Source organism: Camelus bactrianus, chromosome 9, assembly GCF_048773025.1.
Source record: "Camelus bactrianus isolate YW-2024 breed Bactrian camel chromosome 9, ASM4877302v1, whole genome shotgun sequence".
NCBI classification, from domain to species: domain Eukaryota; kingdom Metazoa; phylum Chordata; class Mammalia; order Artiodactyla; family Camelidae; genus Camelus; species Camelus bactrianus.
The window spans coordinates 77945113-77962356 of NC_133547.1; the positions used below are offsets into that span (position 1 = coordinate 77945113).

At 41.4% G+C, this 17244-nt stretch overlaps 1 protein-coding gene across 3 annotated transcripts in view; it reads left to right on the forward strand.

The window, feature by feature from the left end:
* Positions 1-17038, forward strand: part of MYLK3 (myosin light chain kinase 3) — a 42693-nt gene extending 25655 nt beyond the window's left edge. For all 3 annotated transcript variants that reach the window (XM_074370816.1, XM_074370815.1, XM_074370814.1), the window contains exons 8-13: positions 343-484; positions 4334-4404; positions 10726-10854; positions 12031-12183; positions 13088-13220; positions 14155-17038. In XM_074370816.1, coding sequence (XP_074226917.1) covers positions 343-484; positions 4334-4404; positions 10726-10854; positions 12031-12183; positions 13088-13220; positions 14155-14214 — 688 coding nt within the window. In that variant the 3' untranslated portion in view covers positions 14215-17038. The remainder of the gene's footprint in view (positions 1-342; positions 485-4333; positions 4405-10725; positions 10855-12030; positions 12184-13087; positions 13221-14154) is intronic.
* Positions 17039-17244: the final 206 nt, after the last annotated feature.

The following is a 17244-nucleotide window of genomic DNA, read 5'->3' on the forward strand; positions in this document are numbered from 1 at the left end:
TGTCTCATATCTGGTCTGATCTGTCCACTTAGGGTTCTTGCCATGTAGGTACTGACTGTTTCCTGTAGGCCAATGAGTTACAACCTTGGCCTAGGGTCTCTGGAGTGAGAACTGGGAGTGAGCCTGGATGATCAACCCTGCAGACAAGCCCCAGCCTCCCTCCCATTTGGCCCACCTCTTCCTTTCTACCACCCACACTCTGAACTGGGGATGGGGCAGAGCAAAGGCCCCCATAAAACCCCAAATGGCAGTGGTGCCCGTGGGCTCACGTGGCGATAAGAGTGGACGAGCCCTCTGAGAGTCTTGCTCAGCCGGCGCCTGCCTCTCCCTTTGCCCTGGCAGTGTGAATGGGGGTGAACTCTTCGACCGGATCACGGAAGAGAAATACAACCTGACGGAACTGGATGTGGTCTTGTTCACCAAGCAGATCTGCGAGGGCGTGCATTACCTCCATCAGCACTACGTCCTGCACTTGGACCTCAAGGTCAGGGTCCGCCCTGGGCATATGGCGGGTGGGCCCCAGGTTCCCAGCCTCTGCTGCTCCCTCATCTTTGAGATCTCTGTCAGCAGATAGTCCTGGCTTCCTTTCCCGGCCCTGCCATTTCCTCACTCTGGGGTCTTGGGCCGGCAAGTCTCAGCCTCAGTTCTTCAATCTGTAAAATGTGGATAATATGTACCTCGTTAAGTGTTATTTGAAAATCAAATGATACAATGACCTTTTTTTCTATAAAAATATCTTTAAGATTAGTTTTTTAAAAATTAAAATAGGAAGATATGCATGTGGCAACAAATACAGATAATGAAGAAATGTATAAAATGCATGGTGAAAGTTCTTCCCCCTCAGTCTCTATGCTGAGAGGTCTTCTGTACTAACAATTTGACATGACACACGGTCAGTTACACACAAAGGGGATTGTACTGTGCATCTTGTTTTTAAATTTGCCTTTTTTAGTTAATGCTACATTGTAGACACTTTTTCTTATTCTCTTTAAGGGCCATATGATATTCTATTGACTGAATGCAATACACCTTCTTTTGTCTACTTGACAAAAAGTAAACACTTGATATGTGGTGGCCATTCTTTTTCTTTTTTTTTCCACATGTGTTAATTTCTGGAATATCTATTCTGTTCCATTGATCTGTGTGTCTGTTTTTATGCCAATACCATCCTATTTTAATGACTATGATGCCTCCAGCTTTATTCTTCTTTCTTAAGATTGCTTTGGTTATTTGGGTTCTTTTGTGGTTCCATACAAATTTTAGATGGCTTGTTCTGTTTTGTTGAAAAATGCCATTGGAATTTTGATAGGGATTGCATTAAATCAGTACATTGCTTTGGGTAGTAAGACATTTTAACAATATCAATTCTTCCAATCCATGGGCAAGGACTATCTTTCCATTTGTTTATGTCTTCTTTAATTTCTTTCATCAATGTCTTAGTTTTCAGTGTATTGATCTTTCATCAGCTTGGTTAAATTTTCTCCTAAGTATTTTTTTTTGATCAATTATAAATTTCTCTTTCTGAGAATTTCTTGTTAGTGTATAGAAATGGAATTGATTTTGCATGTTGCTTTTGTATTCTGAAAAATCTACTGAATTTATAAGTTCTAACAGCTTTTTGGTGGAGTCTTTAGAGTTTTCTACATATATCATGTCATCTACAAACAGTGACAGTTTTACTTCTTTCTTTCTGATTCGGATGGCTTTTACTTCTTTATTTTGCCTAATTACTCTGGCTAGGATTTCCAATACTATTTTGAATAAAAGTGGCAAGAGTGGGCATCCTTGTCTTATTCCTTCTCTTAGAGGAAAAGCTCCCAGTTTTTCACTATTGAGTATGTTATCTGTCGACTTGTCATATATAACCTTTATTATGTTAAGGTACATTCTCTCTATAACCAGTTTGTTGACAGTTTTTATTATGAAATAGGTGTTGAACTTTGTTAAGTGCCTTGTCTGCATCTACTGAGGTGATCATGATTTTTATTTTCATTTTATTAATGTGGTGTGTCACACTGATTGATTTGCATATGTTGAACCATCTTTTCATCCTTAGAATAAATCCCATTTGATCATGGTGTATAATCTATTTTATATATTGTTTAATTTGGTTTGTTAATACTTTGTTGAGGATTTTTACATCTATGTTTGTCAGGGATATTGGCTTATAATTTTCCTTTCTTATAATGTCCTTGTCTGGTTTTGGTTATCAGGGTAATGCTGGCCTTGTAAAATGAGTTTGGAAGTGTTCCCTTCCCTTCTACTTTTTGGAAGAGTTTAAGAAGGATTGGTACTAATTCCTCTTTAAATGATTGATAGAATTCACTAGTGAAGCCAATATAGTAGCCACTAGCCACATGTGACAATTAAGCTTGTCACTTGAAATAAGGTTAGTGAGGAAATTAATTTCAAATTTTATTACTTTTAATTAATTTAAATTTAAAAACTTAAACTCGATTATTAGAAAACATTTAAGTACATTTGGAACAAATTCAAAATGTGAATTTACTTTTCAAATCTATACATTTCATGAAATGTAAATACAATTATTCATGAAATCTAAATACATCTAAAATGTTTCTGATGAAAATTTTGTATCTGAATTGAGGTGTGCTATAAATGTAAAATTCACACTGGCCTTCAAAGACAGTATGATAAAAATAATGAAAAATATCTCATTGATATTTGTTATTTTGATAACCTACGGAAATGATGCTATTTTTTATATATTGGGTTAAATAAAATTATTATAAAAATTAAGTTAAACATTGTACTTGGGTTCTAACCAGGGCAATTAGGCAAGAAACAGAATAAAAAGCATCCAGATTGAAAAGGAAGAAGTAAAACTCTATTCACAGGTGATGTGATTTTGTGTATAGAAATTCCTAAGGAGGGTGGGGAGGAAACAGAACTAATAAATGAGTTCAGCAAGGTTGCAGGATGTAAGACAAATATATAAAAATCAATTGCATTTCTATACACTCACAATCAACAATCTGTAAATAAAATTAAGAAGCAGTTTCATTTACAATAGCTTCAAAAGGAATGAATTTAACCAAAGATTTGTAAACCTTATACTCTGAAAACTATAAAACATTGTTGCAAGAAATGTTCTAAAATTAGTCAGTGGTAAACTTTCTACTGAAAACCACTGAGATGTATACTTCAAAATAGTGAATTTTATTATTTCATTATTATTTATGTTTATTATTTATATTTCAATAATGTTATAAACATTAAGTTCACCTATAATGTGGCTCACATCATATTTCTACTGGACAGTGGTATTCTAGCCCTTGTAAAGAAGACATGGAGATTTTTAATCATCATTCTCCTGTATCTATCTGAGAAATTTCATAATCCCACTGTAGATAGCAATAAAACCCTCTTTTGGGAGAAACCGTACCTGACATTTTCTTCCAGCTGTAAAGTTTTTAATGCATGTTATGTCATTTGGTCCTTATACCTTCCCAGGAGGAAGGCAGGAAGAGGTTATTATTCCCATTTTACAGATGGAGACACTAAGATTTCAGGGATGGAAAAGTACTCACCCTCAGTAATCGACTCTTGGAACTCAGACACTGGACTCAGGTCTCCAGATCCTTTATACCATAAGCTCTCCATCTGCCCTCAACCCTTACCCATCCAAATTTGTTTGACACAAGTGACAAGAGTCATTCCAGTCTCCCTCAGGACCTCAGAGCTGATCTGAAAGATTTAAGAGAAGCATGTCAAGACTACCACCTCTATCCCATGGGTCACAGCTGTCACCACAAAATGGCAGGTTGGGACATTTGGCAGTTTTGATCTCCTTGACCAAACTACTGGAGGTTTGGTCCCACCCCTGAGATTCTGATGTCAGGGTCGGGGCCTGGGCACTGAGACTTTTGAGAGCTCCCCTGATGATTCTTGTGTGTAGCCAGGGTTTGGAACCATCACCACAAGTCCGTGGTTTCAAATCTGCATCCCAGAAGGTGTCATGTTTGACTCACACATGATGAATGTATGTTTAAATTGGATTTATTGTCAATATTTAAAAGCATGGAATTTTTACTTAAACCTGGATATCCAGCTTCTTTGGAGGACTGAGGAACTCTGGCGACTGGGCCTGTGTCCCTGTGTGGTGCCAAATGGCTGGGGCTGAGAAGTGGCTACCCCTTTACACGGCGGGGTGGGGGGTCCCCCATGTCCCCCCAGTTCACACCACTCTTTATTGCTGCCCGGTAGGGCTTTCTGTTAGAGGCTGGGAAACAGGCCTATTGACAAATAAGTGTGGGAGCTCAGACCTTCTTAGCTGTTGACTGAGCTAAGCAAACATCTCTTTCTTTCCCAGCCAGAGAACATACTGTGTGTCAATCAGACAGGACACCAAATCAAGATCATTGACTTCGGGCTGGCCAGAAGGTAAGGGCGTTATATTTTGGCACATTGACAGAACTCCTTGGGGACTCCTGGTGGCTCTCTTGGGCATGGTCACCTTAAAGGTCAGCCAAGTTTTAGTTATGGGACTGACATGAGAAAGCTCTCTCATGAAGACTGTGTAGACAGTCCTTGTTACTACTGTGGGGGCAGGGCTGGCTTTGTGCTGGAGGTCCTGCTTCTCCTTCAAAGGTTGTGGGACTGACTGCACTTCAAACCACCCGTGAGAGCAGAGAGAAGAGTGATAGTTAAGTGGGGGTCACTGAATGGGGGTGCTGAACAGCTCATTCTGTTAATTCCCCAGGCCTCCTGGGGCCAGGATGTAGTGAGCTGTGTGACGCATCATGACCAACCCTGCCCCCTAGAAAGTGACTAGGTAAAACAGGGAAGAGCGTTTGTGACAGTTTAGGGTGATGCCTTGGGTAAGTGGTCCTGGGCACTCACGACTGGGTTAGAGCTTGGTAAAATGACCACAAAATGACCACAAAGTTTATATAAGATAATGCATCAACAGTGCAGACCTGTGAGGTGGTTAGGTTATCAAGTTTCAATGCATAAACTGAACATCATATGTAATTTTAGAAACATTAAAGTTCCGTAAAGTGTCTAAAGCCTTGTGAAGTATAGGTAGTTTTACTCTTTGATCCTGTCCAGTCTCATATGTGGTAAACACAGGGCCTCTATGGGGCTCTTGCCTGTGGCGTGCACACCCAGAGGCCATAGCAGACCCTTGGCATTGGGGAGGGCTGTCCTGCAAACCTTCAGGCATCCACATCTATAAATATGGCAATAAAGATATGTCCATTCTCCAGGATTCCTCCAGAATCTTATTTCTACCAAGAATGACATTTCCCTGAGGATCACATATTTTCTAGGTAGGTCTTCACACCACAGCTACATTTCCAAGTCTTCAACTCTTCTCTTACTCTAATGGTCATTTCCCACAAAGAAGTTGTTTTGGACACTTTTTGAGCCTTGCAGCTCTTCCACTCCACCCACAAGGGGAAGAAAGGACAGTCTTGTCTCTGTGGACACAGAGCTGCTTGCCTGAGCTCAGCCTCTGGTGTCCAGCGCCTGCCTCCCGGAGGTGGCATCAAACCACAATGGTGGTCTTCCTAAGTCTCGCCTCTTTGAGGTGTAAAGATGCATTTTCAGAGCCCCACTTGATGGATGGGAGGCCAAATGTGATGTCATTAGAGTAACAGCACAAGGAAGTTCATATTATCCCACTGTACCTGCAGGATCCCATTAACACAGTGTATCAGATTTCATGAACACTGCCAAATCCCCCCGACTCAGATGCTTAAAAATCACCTTCAATACATAATGTAAAAAAATTGCTTAATAGTTTCCCAAATATTAGCTAAAATTGGGATGCATCCTATACACTTGCATGTCTTATACCCTACAGCCCTGTTTTTCAACCTGTTTTTTATGTCACTGCCTGCCTTCCAAAGAGCCTTTTTAACCATCTTTCCTAATCTCCTGGCCCCTTCCTCATGGAATTTAATACACAGATGTACTGAGTATCTGTTTAAGTACTGTGGCCTTTTGGAGAGCCACACACCATTGTAATAGCTAAGATTTTTTTGTCCTCTCCCCAAGAATCACTTCACCCACTGTGGGGCAATATTGTGTTCATTGAGAATGCACACACCAGTGTATGCAGTATCCTCTCAAATGCCAGGTGACCAGTTGCCAGATGAGTATTTACAGTGACACACTATGAATTCAAAGCAAGAAGTAAACTGAGGCTCCTGGAGTCTGGGAAGGCTTCTCTGAGCAGCCAGAAGAGATGGATGGACAGGGTTTTGTTACCTGCAGGCAGCAGTATGTGGTAAATGTTTAGCAACCAGCTGCGGCAGGGTGTGAGAGGAGGTGTGGTTGATATGTAACCTTTGCTAAGATGGGTCAACTTCAAGCTACTAACTTGATGTCACTGAATGCTGAGTTGGGAGGAGATGCACGATTGGCTTTCGTGCACCTGCCAGAACCGGCTTCAGCGCGGAGGGGAGGCAGGAGGGAGAGTGTGAGTTACAGGCTGGCACCAGGATGCGCACTGCACGTGAGCAGGCTGGTCTGGGGGAAGGAGGGAGCTGTGGGTGAGGAGTCCTGAAGAGGGAGGCTCAGAGGTCGGAACGTTATCCTGTAGGCTACTGAGCCTTAGCTGGTGGGGAGGTGAAAAGGGCTTTAGGCCAATTCACCAAAAATCAGTTACCAGAATCTACGCCCAAACTCTCAGACAATCCATCCAAGACTCAGACAAACTTGTTCATCTGGTCAAGGGCATTGAGGACAGTATTTCTGCCAGCAGGACCAGAGGTAGAGAGAGGGCAAGTTCAAGAAAATAAACACAGGAAACTATGCTTAAGAGAAAGCCACCCATGAGAAACTGCTGGGCACTGGAGAAGTGCAGGTGTCTGAAAATGTGACAACTTGGGAAACTTCCCTCAGTGGGCCTGGGCTGGCAGACTCGCAAGTTCCAGCTGTAAAATGAAAGGAAAACATCAAAAAACATCCTCAGTGGTCTGGCAAACTGGTCATTCAGCAGAAGGATTGTTTGGAAAATTGACTTTTGCCAAATTGCCTGGGAAGTGTGCCCTTCTAAGAGGCAGGATCTGTGTGGGGAACATGCAGGTTGAGAGAGCATATTTTATACTTCAGAATAATCAAATGTTTGTAAAGAGGGAGAAAATGACAAATTATCCCCATAATACAATCTATAGAAAGCACAGTTGTATTTCTGGGTGAGGCTATGAGAAGGTGCTGAGACGTTCAGGAGAGCAGGGGCTATAACGAATCTTCAGAGGCTCTGACATCCAGCAAGAGGGACCAGTGTTACACCAGGCTGGGTGGTGAGAGCCACCAATGGGTCTCACTAGGGACATGTCAAGGGGTCGAGGGTGGTGACAGGATGGGAAGTATCTTGTGTTGGCTTGATCTCCGAAATGTTTGGTGCAAGGATGAGCCTCCTGCCTCCCAGTCCAGTGCTCAGATTGGAATCCAAGCCCATTTCATCAGATCTTTTAGCAGAGCAAGGAGGTGCCTACCCCAAACCCTATGAGGCTCCAACTTCACATGTGACTTTATGATCACAGAGGGCCTTGTGCTAGGAATCTGGAGAGGGAGTCTGGTGGGTATTTTGACAACAGCTTTGGGATGGGTGTATTAGTTAACAATTTCCACAACTGTATAACAGATCACCCCAAAATGTGACTTAAAACTATAATTATTTATTCTCATCCACACGTTTTTGAGTCAACTGGGGAAGCAGCCTGCTGGACCCAACTCATATTAGCTCATAATAAGGAATCTTGTAAGCCAGTTGTTAAACATGGCCATTATTAAAAACTAAATTGTATTAGCTCACAATTTAAAAAATTATGTTAAAAACAATTCATCACATTTAAACAATATCACTTCCTAATTATTTTACATTTCACTATTACTTATGCTCTTGAGGTTATTTATACCTATTGTTATCTGTATGGTGGGAAGACTAGAATGGTGTGCCAATCTCTTCCCAACTCTTCATCCAGTGACATCATGATACTTTGAAATCAGACACGGTGAGATCAGTACTTATACCACAGACATTAGCAAATGCTACAAATCAGGAGTTTTAAAGAAATCAGACAGCTGATTGTTAAACTTTTACCTACACATTTCTGGTTGGGAGTCACTGATCTAGGCTGAGTTGAGCTGGGCTGGGATCCAAGATGCAGGGCAGTGAAGACAGGTGTGCTCCAGGTGTGTGTCATCCTCCTCTCATGGTGATAGCAGAGGAGCAGGAGGGCATACCTAGCTTGGAGTTGGCCCATTGTCACTTCCACTCACATTCCACTGGCCAAAGCATCTCACATGGCTAAGCCCAGCATTGTGGGATGGGGCAATATATGCCATCTCTAGTGGAAGGAACTACAGAGTCACATGACACAGGATGTGGATACAGAGCAGATGAAGCTGGGGAAACAAGAATGCACCCTGGGAAAGGATGTCCAGGGGCTGAGAGCCTGGGTTTTTCTCCTCAAGGGGAAGGCTCTTCCTCTCTGTTTGGCTCCTTGACCTTGAGACTTGGGGCAGCTGCCAGTGCAGGGGAGAAGCAGGCTGCCAGAGGAAGATTCTCACTCTCCTCCTCTCCCTGTTTTCCTGCCACAACATGGCCCTAAGGTGATCTTTGTTACTCTCTCGCTGAATGGATGTAGGCTGTGTTGGCTTGAGATCTGCACTTGCCCGACTCTCAGCAAATTTGGAAGAGAGGAGATATACTTTGAAAACTCACTTCCCTGATTTAAGAGAATCAGAGCACATTGGCAGAATACTTATTTTATTCTCCTCTATTTCTCAATTGCCTCATCTGTAAAATGGGGACAGTGATCTCACCAACTTCATGGGGCTGTTGTGAGGATGGAGTTTACATAAATAAAACTTTTAGCATGATATCTGGCAAATAGAACATGCCAATTAATTTTAAAATGAAAACCTTATTTTTTTAGAACAGTTTTAGGTGCACATCAAAACTGGGGAGGAAGGAACAGAGATTTCCCACTTATCTCCTGTCCTCATACATGCAAAGCCTCCCCATTATCAACACTGATAAGCCTACATTGACACATCAGAGTCACCCAAAGTCCATAGTTTACATTAAGGTTCACTCTTGGTGGTGTACATTTCTGTCGGTTTGGACAGATGTGTAACGACTGTATTCATCATTATATTGTCACACAGAGTATCTTCACTGCCCTAAACATCCTCTGTGGTTCACCCTTTATCTCTCCCTCCTCTCTAACCCTTGGCAACCACCAATCTTTTCAGTCTCTCCATAGTTTTGCCTTTTCCAGAAGATCATATACTTGGAATCACAGTATGTAGCCTTTTCAGACTGGATTATTTCAGTTAACAATATGCTTTTAAAGTTGTTTTTCCATGTCTTTTCATGGCTTGATAGTTCATTTATTTTTAGTGTTGAATACTGTTCCACTGTCGGGCTGTCCCACAGTTTATTTATCCACTCACCCAGTGTTGCTGAGCGTTAAATTTTAGTGAGAAATTTTCTTCTTTTTCAAGAGTGAGTCTAAAAATTAACTTTCGCCAACCCTCTTCCCATTCAGCCATGAGCTCTCTTTCTAGCTGTCCTTAAACTTCATGTCCAGGATGCTTTCTCTAGTTCTTTTTCTTTTTGTAATTATACATAAGACACGTAACATAAAATTTACCATCTAGCAATTTTTAAAATTAGTTCAGCAGAGTTTAAGTACACATTGTTCACGTTGTTGTGCAACCAATCTCCAGAGCTCTTTTCAGCTTGTAAAACTGAAATTCCACACCCACTAAACAAGTACTCCTCAATTTCCTCCTGCCTCCAGCCCCGGGAAGGCATCATCCTACTTTCTGTCTCTGAATTGACTACTCTGGGAACCTCATATAAGTGGAACCCTACAGTATTTTTCCTTCTGTGACTGGCTCATTTCTCTTATCTTGATGTCCTCGAGATTCATCCATATTGTAGCAGGTGTCAGAATTTCCTTCTTTTTAAGGCGGAATGATATTCCATTGCATGTATATTCCATATTTTGTTTATCCATTAATCTGTGGATGGATACTTGGGTTGCTTCCACCTTTTTGCTCTTATGAGTAATGCTGCTTTGAACATGGGTGTATAAATGTCTCTTCAAGACTTGGCTTTCAATTCTTTTGGATATATATCCAGAAGTAGGGTTGCTGGATCATATGGTAGTTCTTTTAAAATTTTTATGAAGACCTGTCATATTGTTTTCTGTAGCAGCTGCACCATTTTACATTCCCAACAAAAAGGGTTCCAGTTTTTTCACATCCTAGCCAACACTTGTTATTTTTTGTTTTTTTTTTTTCTGATGGTGTGAGGTGATCTCTCATTTGTGGTTTTGATTTGCATGTCCCTGATGCTCAGTGATGTTGAGCATTTTGCCTTTCTGTAACTCATAACGTCTTCCCTCTAACCACGCTGTATGATAGAGCAGTCCTCCACACACGGTTTGTCTGTGCTCATTTGTGTGGCTGCAGGCCAAATAAAATAGATTGATATTCCCTCCTTTTCAGATTGTAAATACCTAGAGGAGGAGGAGGATTGTCATTTTCTTGTTCTCCCCAGTGACTTAGTCTGCATTTAGGGTCTGGGGGGCGTGATGCTTTCCCAGTAAGCCACGTGTGGTAAGATACGAGCTCCAGACAACAAGGCTGACAGGAAGAGTTGGGGAGGAATTAGCCTGGCAGCCACATCTTCTCCCAGGACTCACTCCCACTATCCTCTGCACCCCCTCCTCACAGATACAAGCCTCGGGAGAAGCTGAAGGTGAACTTCGGCACTCCTGAGTTCCTGGCCCCGGAAGTCGTCAATTATGAGTTTGTCTCATTCCCCACAGACATGTGGAGCGTGGGAGTCATCACCTACATGCTGTGAGTGCCTGGGGGCCTGGCTCCCCAGTGGGGATGGGGGCCATGTGTCTTGGTCTGGGTATCCTTAGGTGCAGCAAAAATTTGAGTGCATGAAGTTTATTGGCGAGGTGTTCCTGGGAAACCCCAGAGGACTGGGGAAGTGAAATGGGGAAGGCAGGCAGCCAGTAAAGTGTGTGTTGTAGAGCCAGTAACCACTGTGGGCATGTGGAGCTTAATTCTGCGTGGAATCTGGGGTCCGCTGAGGGACACCCCCTCAGGGGTTATTTTAGCTGAGGGGTGAGGGAGCTGAGGCACTTATACTGACTCTAATCAGTTGTTGCCAGTGGGCTGGTCCCAGGGGTATTAATTTCCTGAAACTTCTGGGTGTATAAATCAGCTTCCACTGGAAAAAAAAAGCCCTTCAGCAAAGAAATGCAGATGCTGCGATGCATGTGGGGCTGGAGTGCTGTGAAGCGGTAAGGAGGGGGGCGTGAGGGCAGGGGACCCGCTGCTGCCCTCTAACCTTGTCCCTCCCTGTTTTCTGTGTGTGAGGAGGCAGAGTTAGGACGGGCTGAGAGGTGATCTGTGCATAGACTAAAAGTCCTCCCCTTCCTCTCCAACTGTGGACTTCCCTCAGCTACTTCATCGGAGGCCCAACAAAACCATGCTTTACTCCCAGTCTTACCATCACGGTGTCACTGTTTCCCCACGCTCTGTAGGTGTGCTGCACCAGGCGGGGAAATTTGTGACCTGAGTCTAGCCAGTTAAGTTGTCCTGTCTCTCCACCCTCCTCTAGAGGAGCCTAATAAAGCCAGTTTTCCTTTGGGCCCTGAGGCCTGGGTCGTATCTAAAGGAGCCTGGATAATCTCAGGGACATGCCAAGCTATTTTTAGAATAAGTCAAATGTACCTGATAAATGGACTTACTGGGTTGGGCCCCAATTTCCTCTTATGTCACAGTAAGGGGAGAATACAGTGACCATGACAGGGGATTTATTCCAACACTCTCCCTGCCTTCAGTTTTTGGGTCCTTCCACTTCCTCCCCTTACTGAGCACACTGGACTGTCTCCTATGGAGAAGCAATGAGGATGCTTTTCTTTCGAACCCTCTAGGTTCTGGTTAGTTCTGCTCGACCTTGTCAATGTGTGTCGACAGGTGTGGCTTCCACACACTGACGGTCCTTTCTCTCCTCTGTAGACTCAGTGGTTTGTCCCCGTTTCTAGGGGAAACAGATGCCGAGACCATGAATTTCATCGTGAACTGTAGCTGGGATTTTGATGCCGACACCTTTGAAGGGCTGTCGGAGGAGGCCAAGGACTTTGTCTCCCGGTTGCTGGTCAAAGAGAAGAGGTACCCTTTATTGCTTGTCACCCATGATCTGTGTTGATCTGGGTGCAGGCCGCTGTGGGCAGCGCTGCTGAAGATAATGGTCTTTTCTTCCTGTGGACAGGTTCTGTCCAGGATTTCTCAGTCTGCTACTTCTTTGGGGGAAAACAACATAATGAGGGAAAGGGACAAAGGAAATCAATTAAAAAACAGCGAGGAGCATAAAATCTGGACAGAGTTTTAGAAAGGACCATATGTGCAAATTAGGCCTATTTCCAAGTCATCACTCTTAACAGACTAATGTTGAAAAAGAGTTGAGATATGCAGCTGTTACTCCCTAGAAAAAAGGGCAGAAAACCCTATTTCTTGGCAATGAGGACCTACTTAGTTTTCAGCAGCTGTACCAAGGTCATGGGTGGGGCTGTTGAGTTTTCCTATATTCAGACATTTGGGAGTGACTGGGCCCTGACGCAGCTCTGGGTTCCTTGGCCTTGACTGTTTTGTTTCTTCTTGATTGTGAAAAGTTAAATGAAAGGAGAAATACTTCTAATTCAGATGAACAGGTTGACATTATTCTCTGGAAGGAGATACAAGCGTCTTTCAAAGCTCATGTTCTTTTATTTCTTAAGAGCGATTCCAGGCACAGCTGGCCTGCCCCACTCCCAGCTCTCCCTGGGAGGTGATGATTAATCACTGGGATCCATCCGTCCCTCTATAGAGGGCAGGCAACGTTTGGCTGACGGCCTTCTTCCACTTGTAAGGATGGGCATTTTAGATAGGAGGAGGTCTTTTTTTAGTACGGCGCGTGAATCTGCCTAAATGATGAATCTGTTCCACTGACTCAGCTTCCTACCCAATTGAACAAATTTTGGGGAAACCAGAAAAGGCAACCCCAACTAAAAGTCTTAACTGCTGTTTGATCTTGCAGCTGCAGAATGAGTGCCACACAGTGCCTGAAACACGAGTGGTTGAATAATTTGCCTGCCAAAGCTTCAAAATCGAAAGTTCGCCTCAAATCCCAACTATTGCTGCAGAAATACATGGCTCAAAGGAAGTGGAAGGTATTTGTTTTTCTTTTAGTAATGTCCTTTGAAAGAAGGACATTTGTCTTCTTAAAATTTACTTTGAAAAAAGTGTACTAAGTTTTTACTTACATTTTGATTCTAAATCGAAAAATTATTTAGGGGGAAAATTTTCTCATGTCAAACCCTGTTACCTTGATTTAAAAATGCCACAAACTAAAATGATGGGCATAAAAGTAGCATTTAATTCGTACTCCTGTGGACACTTGAAGGGACAGAATGAAGTTAGAGCATCTGTTCTCAGTGACCACAGCAGGGAAGTGCTCAGAATTAACTGCGTGGAGCTTGACGCCAATTCCTCCACATTTCAGAAATAGGGCCTAGGAAAGCACCTATTAGGCTTTAAAAGCTTAATTTTGTTTACAACAGAACTCTTTGGTACCAAGGACATAAACCGTATCTTAAAAACAGCTGTCCTCCAGGGAGGTGGCTTTCCAATATTTTGATACTGACTCAGATCCTCAATAAAAAAACAAAACCAAATGCTTTACCCAGAGAGCCCATGCACGTGTGAAATAAAAATACCGCGACGTTTGCTCCACGGAGTGTGAGGCGCTCTGGTGTTTTCTAATCTATGATATTTGGTCTATGGTTTTTGTAAAATGCTGGTCATGACCCACTGGTGAGTTGTGAATCACAATTTTGAAAACATCCTTCTAGGGTTCTTCATTTTTCACCTGAAAAGGGCAGGGTAACATATTTTCTCATTTCATACTTGCTCCAAACATGCCCCCGAAAGTTATCTGACTGTTCTATTAGAAATTTGCTAGAATCTTTTTTTCCCCTTTAGGTTATCAATTTAAAAAAAAGTCAAGTGGTGAAACTTGCTTAAGTCCTTTTTTAATTTCTTCTTAAAGCAATTGGTCTAAAATATGCTCCCCCCCTCACCCTTTTTTTCTCTCCTTACCTTAAGAAACACTTCTACGTGGTGACTGCTGCCAACAGGTTAAGGAAATTTCCAACTTGTCCCTAATCCTCAACTCTGCTGCTCCTGTGAGCCCAGAAATTATTGAGACTGGTGGTGAAGTCACGACTGAAGATTTTTACTAATACTGATTCCACTTAAATTTTTTGTTAAAAAAGAAGAAAGGTTATGGCTGTTGCCTTTCTTGTGGCTGGAAAGTGGCTGTAAAGAAAGTGACTTAACTTTTTTCTGCCTTATGAGATCACTAAGTTGAAATGCTGTGATTACTTTTCCAGTGTGCCTACTTTTGGTGATACGTGTAGGCATGTTTTAAGCAGGTAGGACAGCTTCTATGTCAAAGCTTGTATGTCAAATTTAAAATCTAAGCTTACTCTGTTTAAAGAACCCAGTGGACTGTCACACAGGGCATGTTATTCAGTGTTACCTCCTCTAGTGCAGAGAATTCCTAGCATTTTGATTTGTTCAAGCGTGAGCTGACATCTTCTACTGCATTTATTATCATTCTGGTATGAAGTAACATGGATTTAGGGCAGTGATCCTCAACCTGGTTTTAACTTGTGCTTCCTTTTGAGAATCAAAACACACATTCTTTAGTATTCTTTAAAATTTCAAAATACACTGACCGTCACTGCTAAATCAGAGCAAGGATAGTCGTGAATATGCTTTTTAAATCTGTGCACACCTCTACTGTCTCCTAATTCGGCCCTGTCGTGGCATTAGCCTTCTCCCTCCTGATCTCCCTTCTTCAGTTATGAATCTGTGGTTGAGTGAGTCTGGAATCTGACATGCAACATGTGAAAGAGAGAAAGAATGTAATGATGTTCAGCTTTCTGAGAGAAACAGAAACGACGCATCATGACAAAATAAATGAAAACTGCTCTTCTGATTAACAAGTACTTGATTATTCAAAAGCAAGCAGTCCCTTTAATATCCTCATTTTTTGTGCTATTCCCATCACCTTGGGTCAGCAGTTTTAGTTACTTTTAGTTTTTAATTAGCCATGCTACAGTTTCATGGCCTTTCAGGATTTCTGCCCAAAAGAAAGACATTTTTTTTTTTTTTTTGGTAAAGAACAGAGGGGTGGGGAGGGAGGCAGAGGATGGAGAGATTAATCCTACTGCTGCATTTCTTCAGTAGTAACTTTCCTCTGGAATGCTAACCATTGTTGGGAAGCTAAGGTTTTCAGTACCAGCACATCTAGGCGTGCTCAAGCTGGCCAGCTAATGGATGAACATCAGAAAAGGTGGCTGCTGGAAACCTCCCTTTTACAGGAGAGTAACAGCAATTTGGTAAAACGCTGTCTTTTTAAGGTATTTTGAAGGCAGCCTCCAGAAGGAGCCAGAGAGGATATCTTATAGTTCTATCTATAGTGGAGTGATTCTTCCTTTCCATAGGACTCGACATTCTTCGGAAAAGCTATGAAACTTCTCCCCAGAAAAATGTACAGTTAGCCTGATCTAGAGCACTGATGCCTAACAGGAATATAATATGAGACATAGTTAAAAAATTTCTGATAGTGCCTCTTAAAAATAACCTGGTAAAATTAATTTTAATAATTGATTTAACATGAGGTATCAAAACCTATTTCAATATGTAATAATATAAAATTATTAATGAGGTGTTATATATATATTTTCATACTGTCTCCAAAATCTGGTGTGTATTTTATACTTAAAATAGACATCAATTCAGACTCTAGGTTTAATTTGTATTTAGATTTCATAAAATTTACTGTGGAAGAATATACTCACATACTCAAGTTGTTTAAAGCATCTTAAATGTTTTCTAATGATTGAATTAAGCATTTTTAACTAAAATGAAATAAAATTAGAAATTCATTCCTGCCATTTCATTAGTCACATTTTAAGTGCTTAATAGCCACATAAGGCTTATATATAGGACAGGGCAGATCCAGAGAAAGTCCTGTATCTATCAAATTCTAATTTTTCTCCTTATATGCTATTATTTTCTATCTAGAGAAACAAATTCTCTCCAGAGTCCCTTTGAGGGGGTTTAGGCCAGGCCCACACAAGTGACAGGCAATGCAGAAGTTTGTCCTCCTGTTCTGAAATGCAAGGGAGCTTTTATGAAGCTTTACTTTTTTGGATATTTTTAGTGCTCTACGTTGCTGGTGTGTAAGCAGCTCAAAAGTTCTTTAGATTGCAACTTTGCTAGTCTCAAATATTTCTAATGGGACTTTTGAGTCTGAATGAACAATCTTTGGAAACTGCTGTGCAGAGAAACTAAAAGGTAGTCAGGACCCACTTTTTTTACTTGTCAGATTTGGTGAGGATGGGGAAAATGGAATTCTTCATTTTTGATGACTATGCATCCAAATGAAAGTCATGCTCACACTTTGACCTAGCAATTCCGTCTCTAGAAATTTATGCCCCAGCAATACTTGAACAAGTGGGCAGAGATTATTGCAAAATTACTTACTGTAGCAAAATGGCCCAATGGAAACAATCTACACGTGTCTATCAGTATGAGTTTAGTTGAACTGTACCACATCCATACAGGGGAATACCTTGTAGCTGTTAAAGATAGATCTTGATGTACTGATTCTTATTACAAAAAAAAAAAAAAAAATAGAACATATATATGGTATCATCCCATTTGTGGTGAGATATGCTTTTTATACATGTTAAAATTTTCTAGGATATGCAAGAAACTTAACAATGGAGTATGGAAAGTGGGTGATGGGGAGAGAAGAAATTCCACTTTTCACATTATAATTTTATGAATCATTTAAATTTTTTTAACAATGAGCATGTATTGCTTTTATAATTAAAAACTGGCAACCCACTGTCAAGTGTGGATCTTGTTTTGACCCTGATTTGAGCAAATAAACAATAAAAAGACATTTTAGAGACATGCAAAAGAATTTAATTCTAAATTGCATAGTTGATGATAGAATTTCTATTAATTTTGTGAGGTCTGATAATGACAATGTGGTTATAAATGTAGGTTAAATGACTTCAGGAAAAGGGGAGCTATAGTTAAGCGAGTGTGGCAAAATCTTAACTGCTGGGTCTTGGAATTTAGTATGGGGTTTCATTATACTGCCCTTTAGTAAAG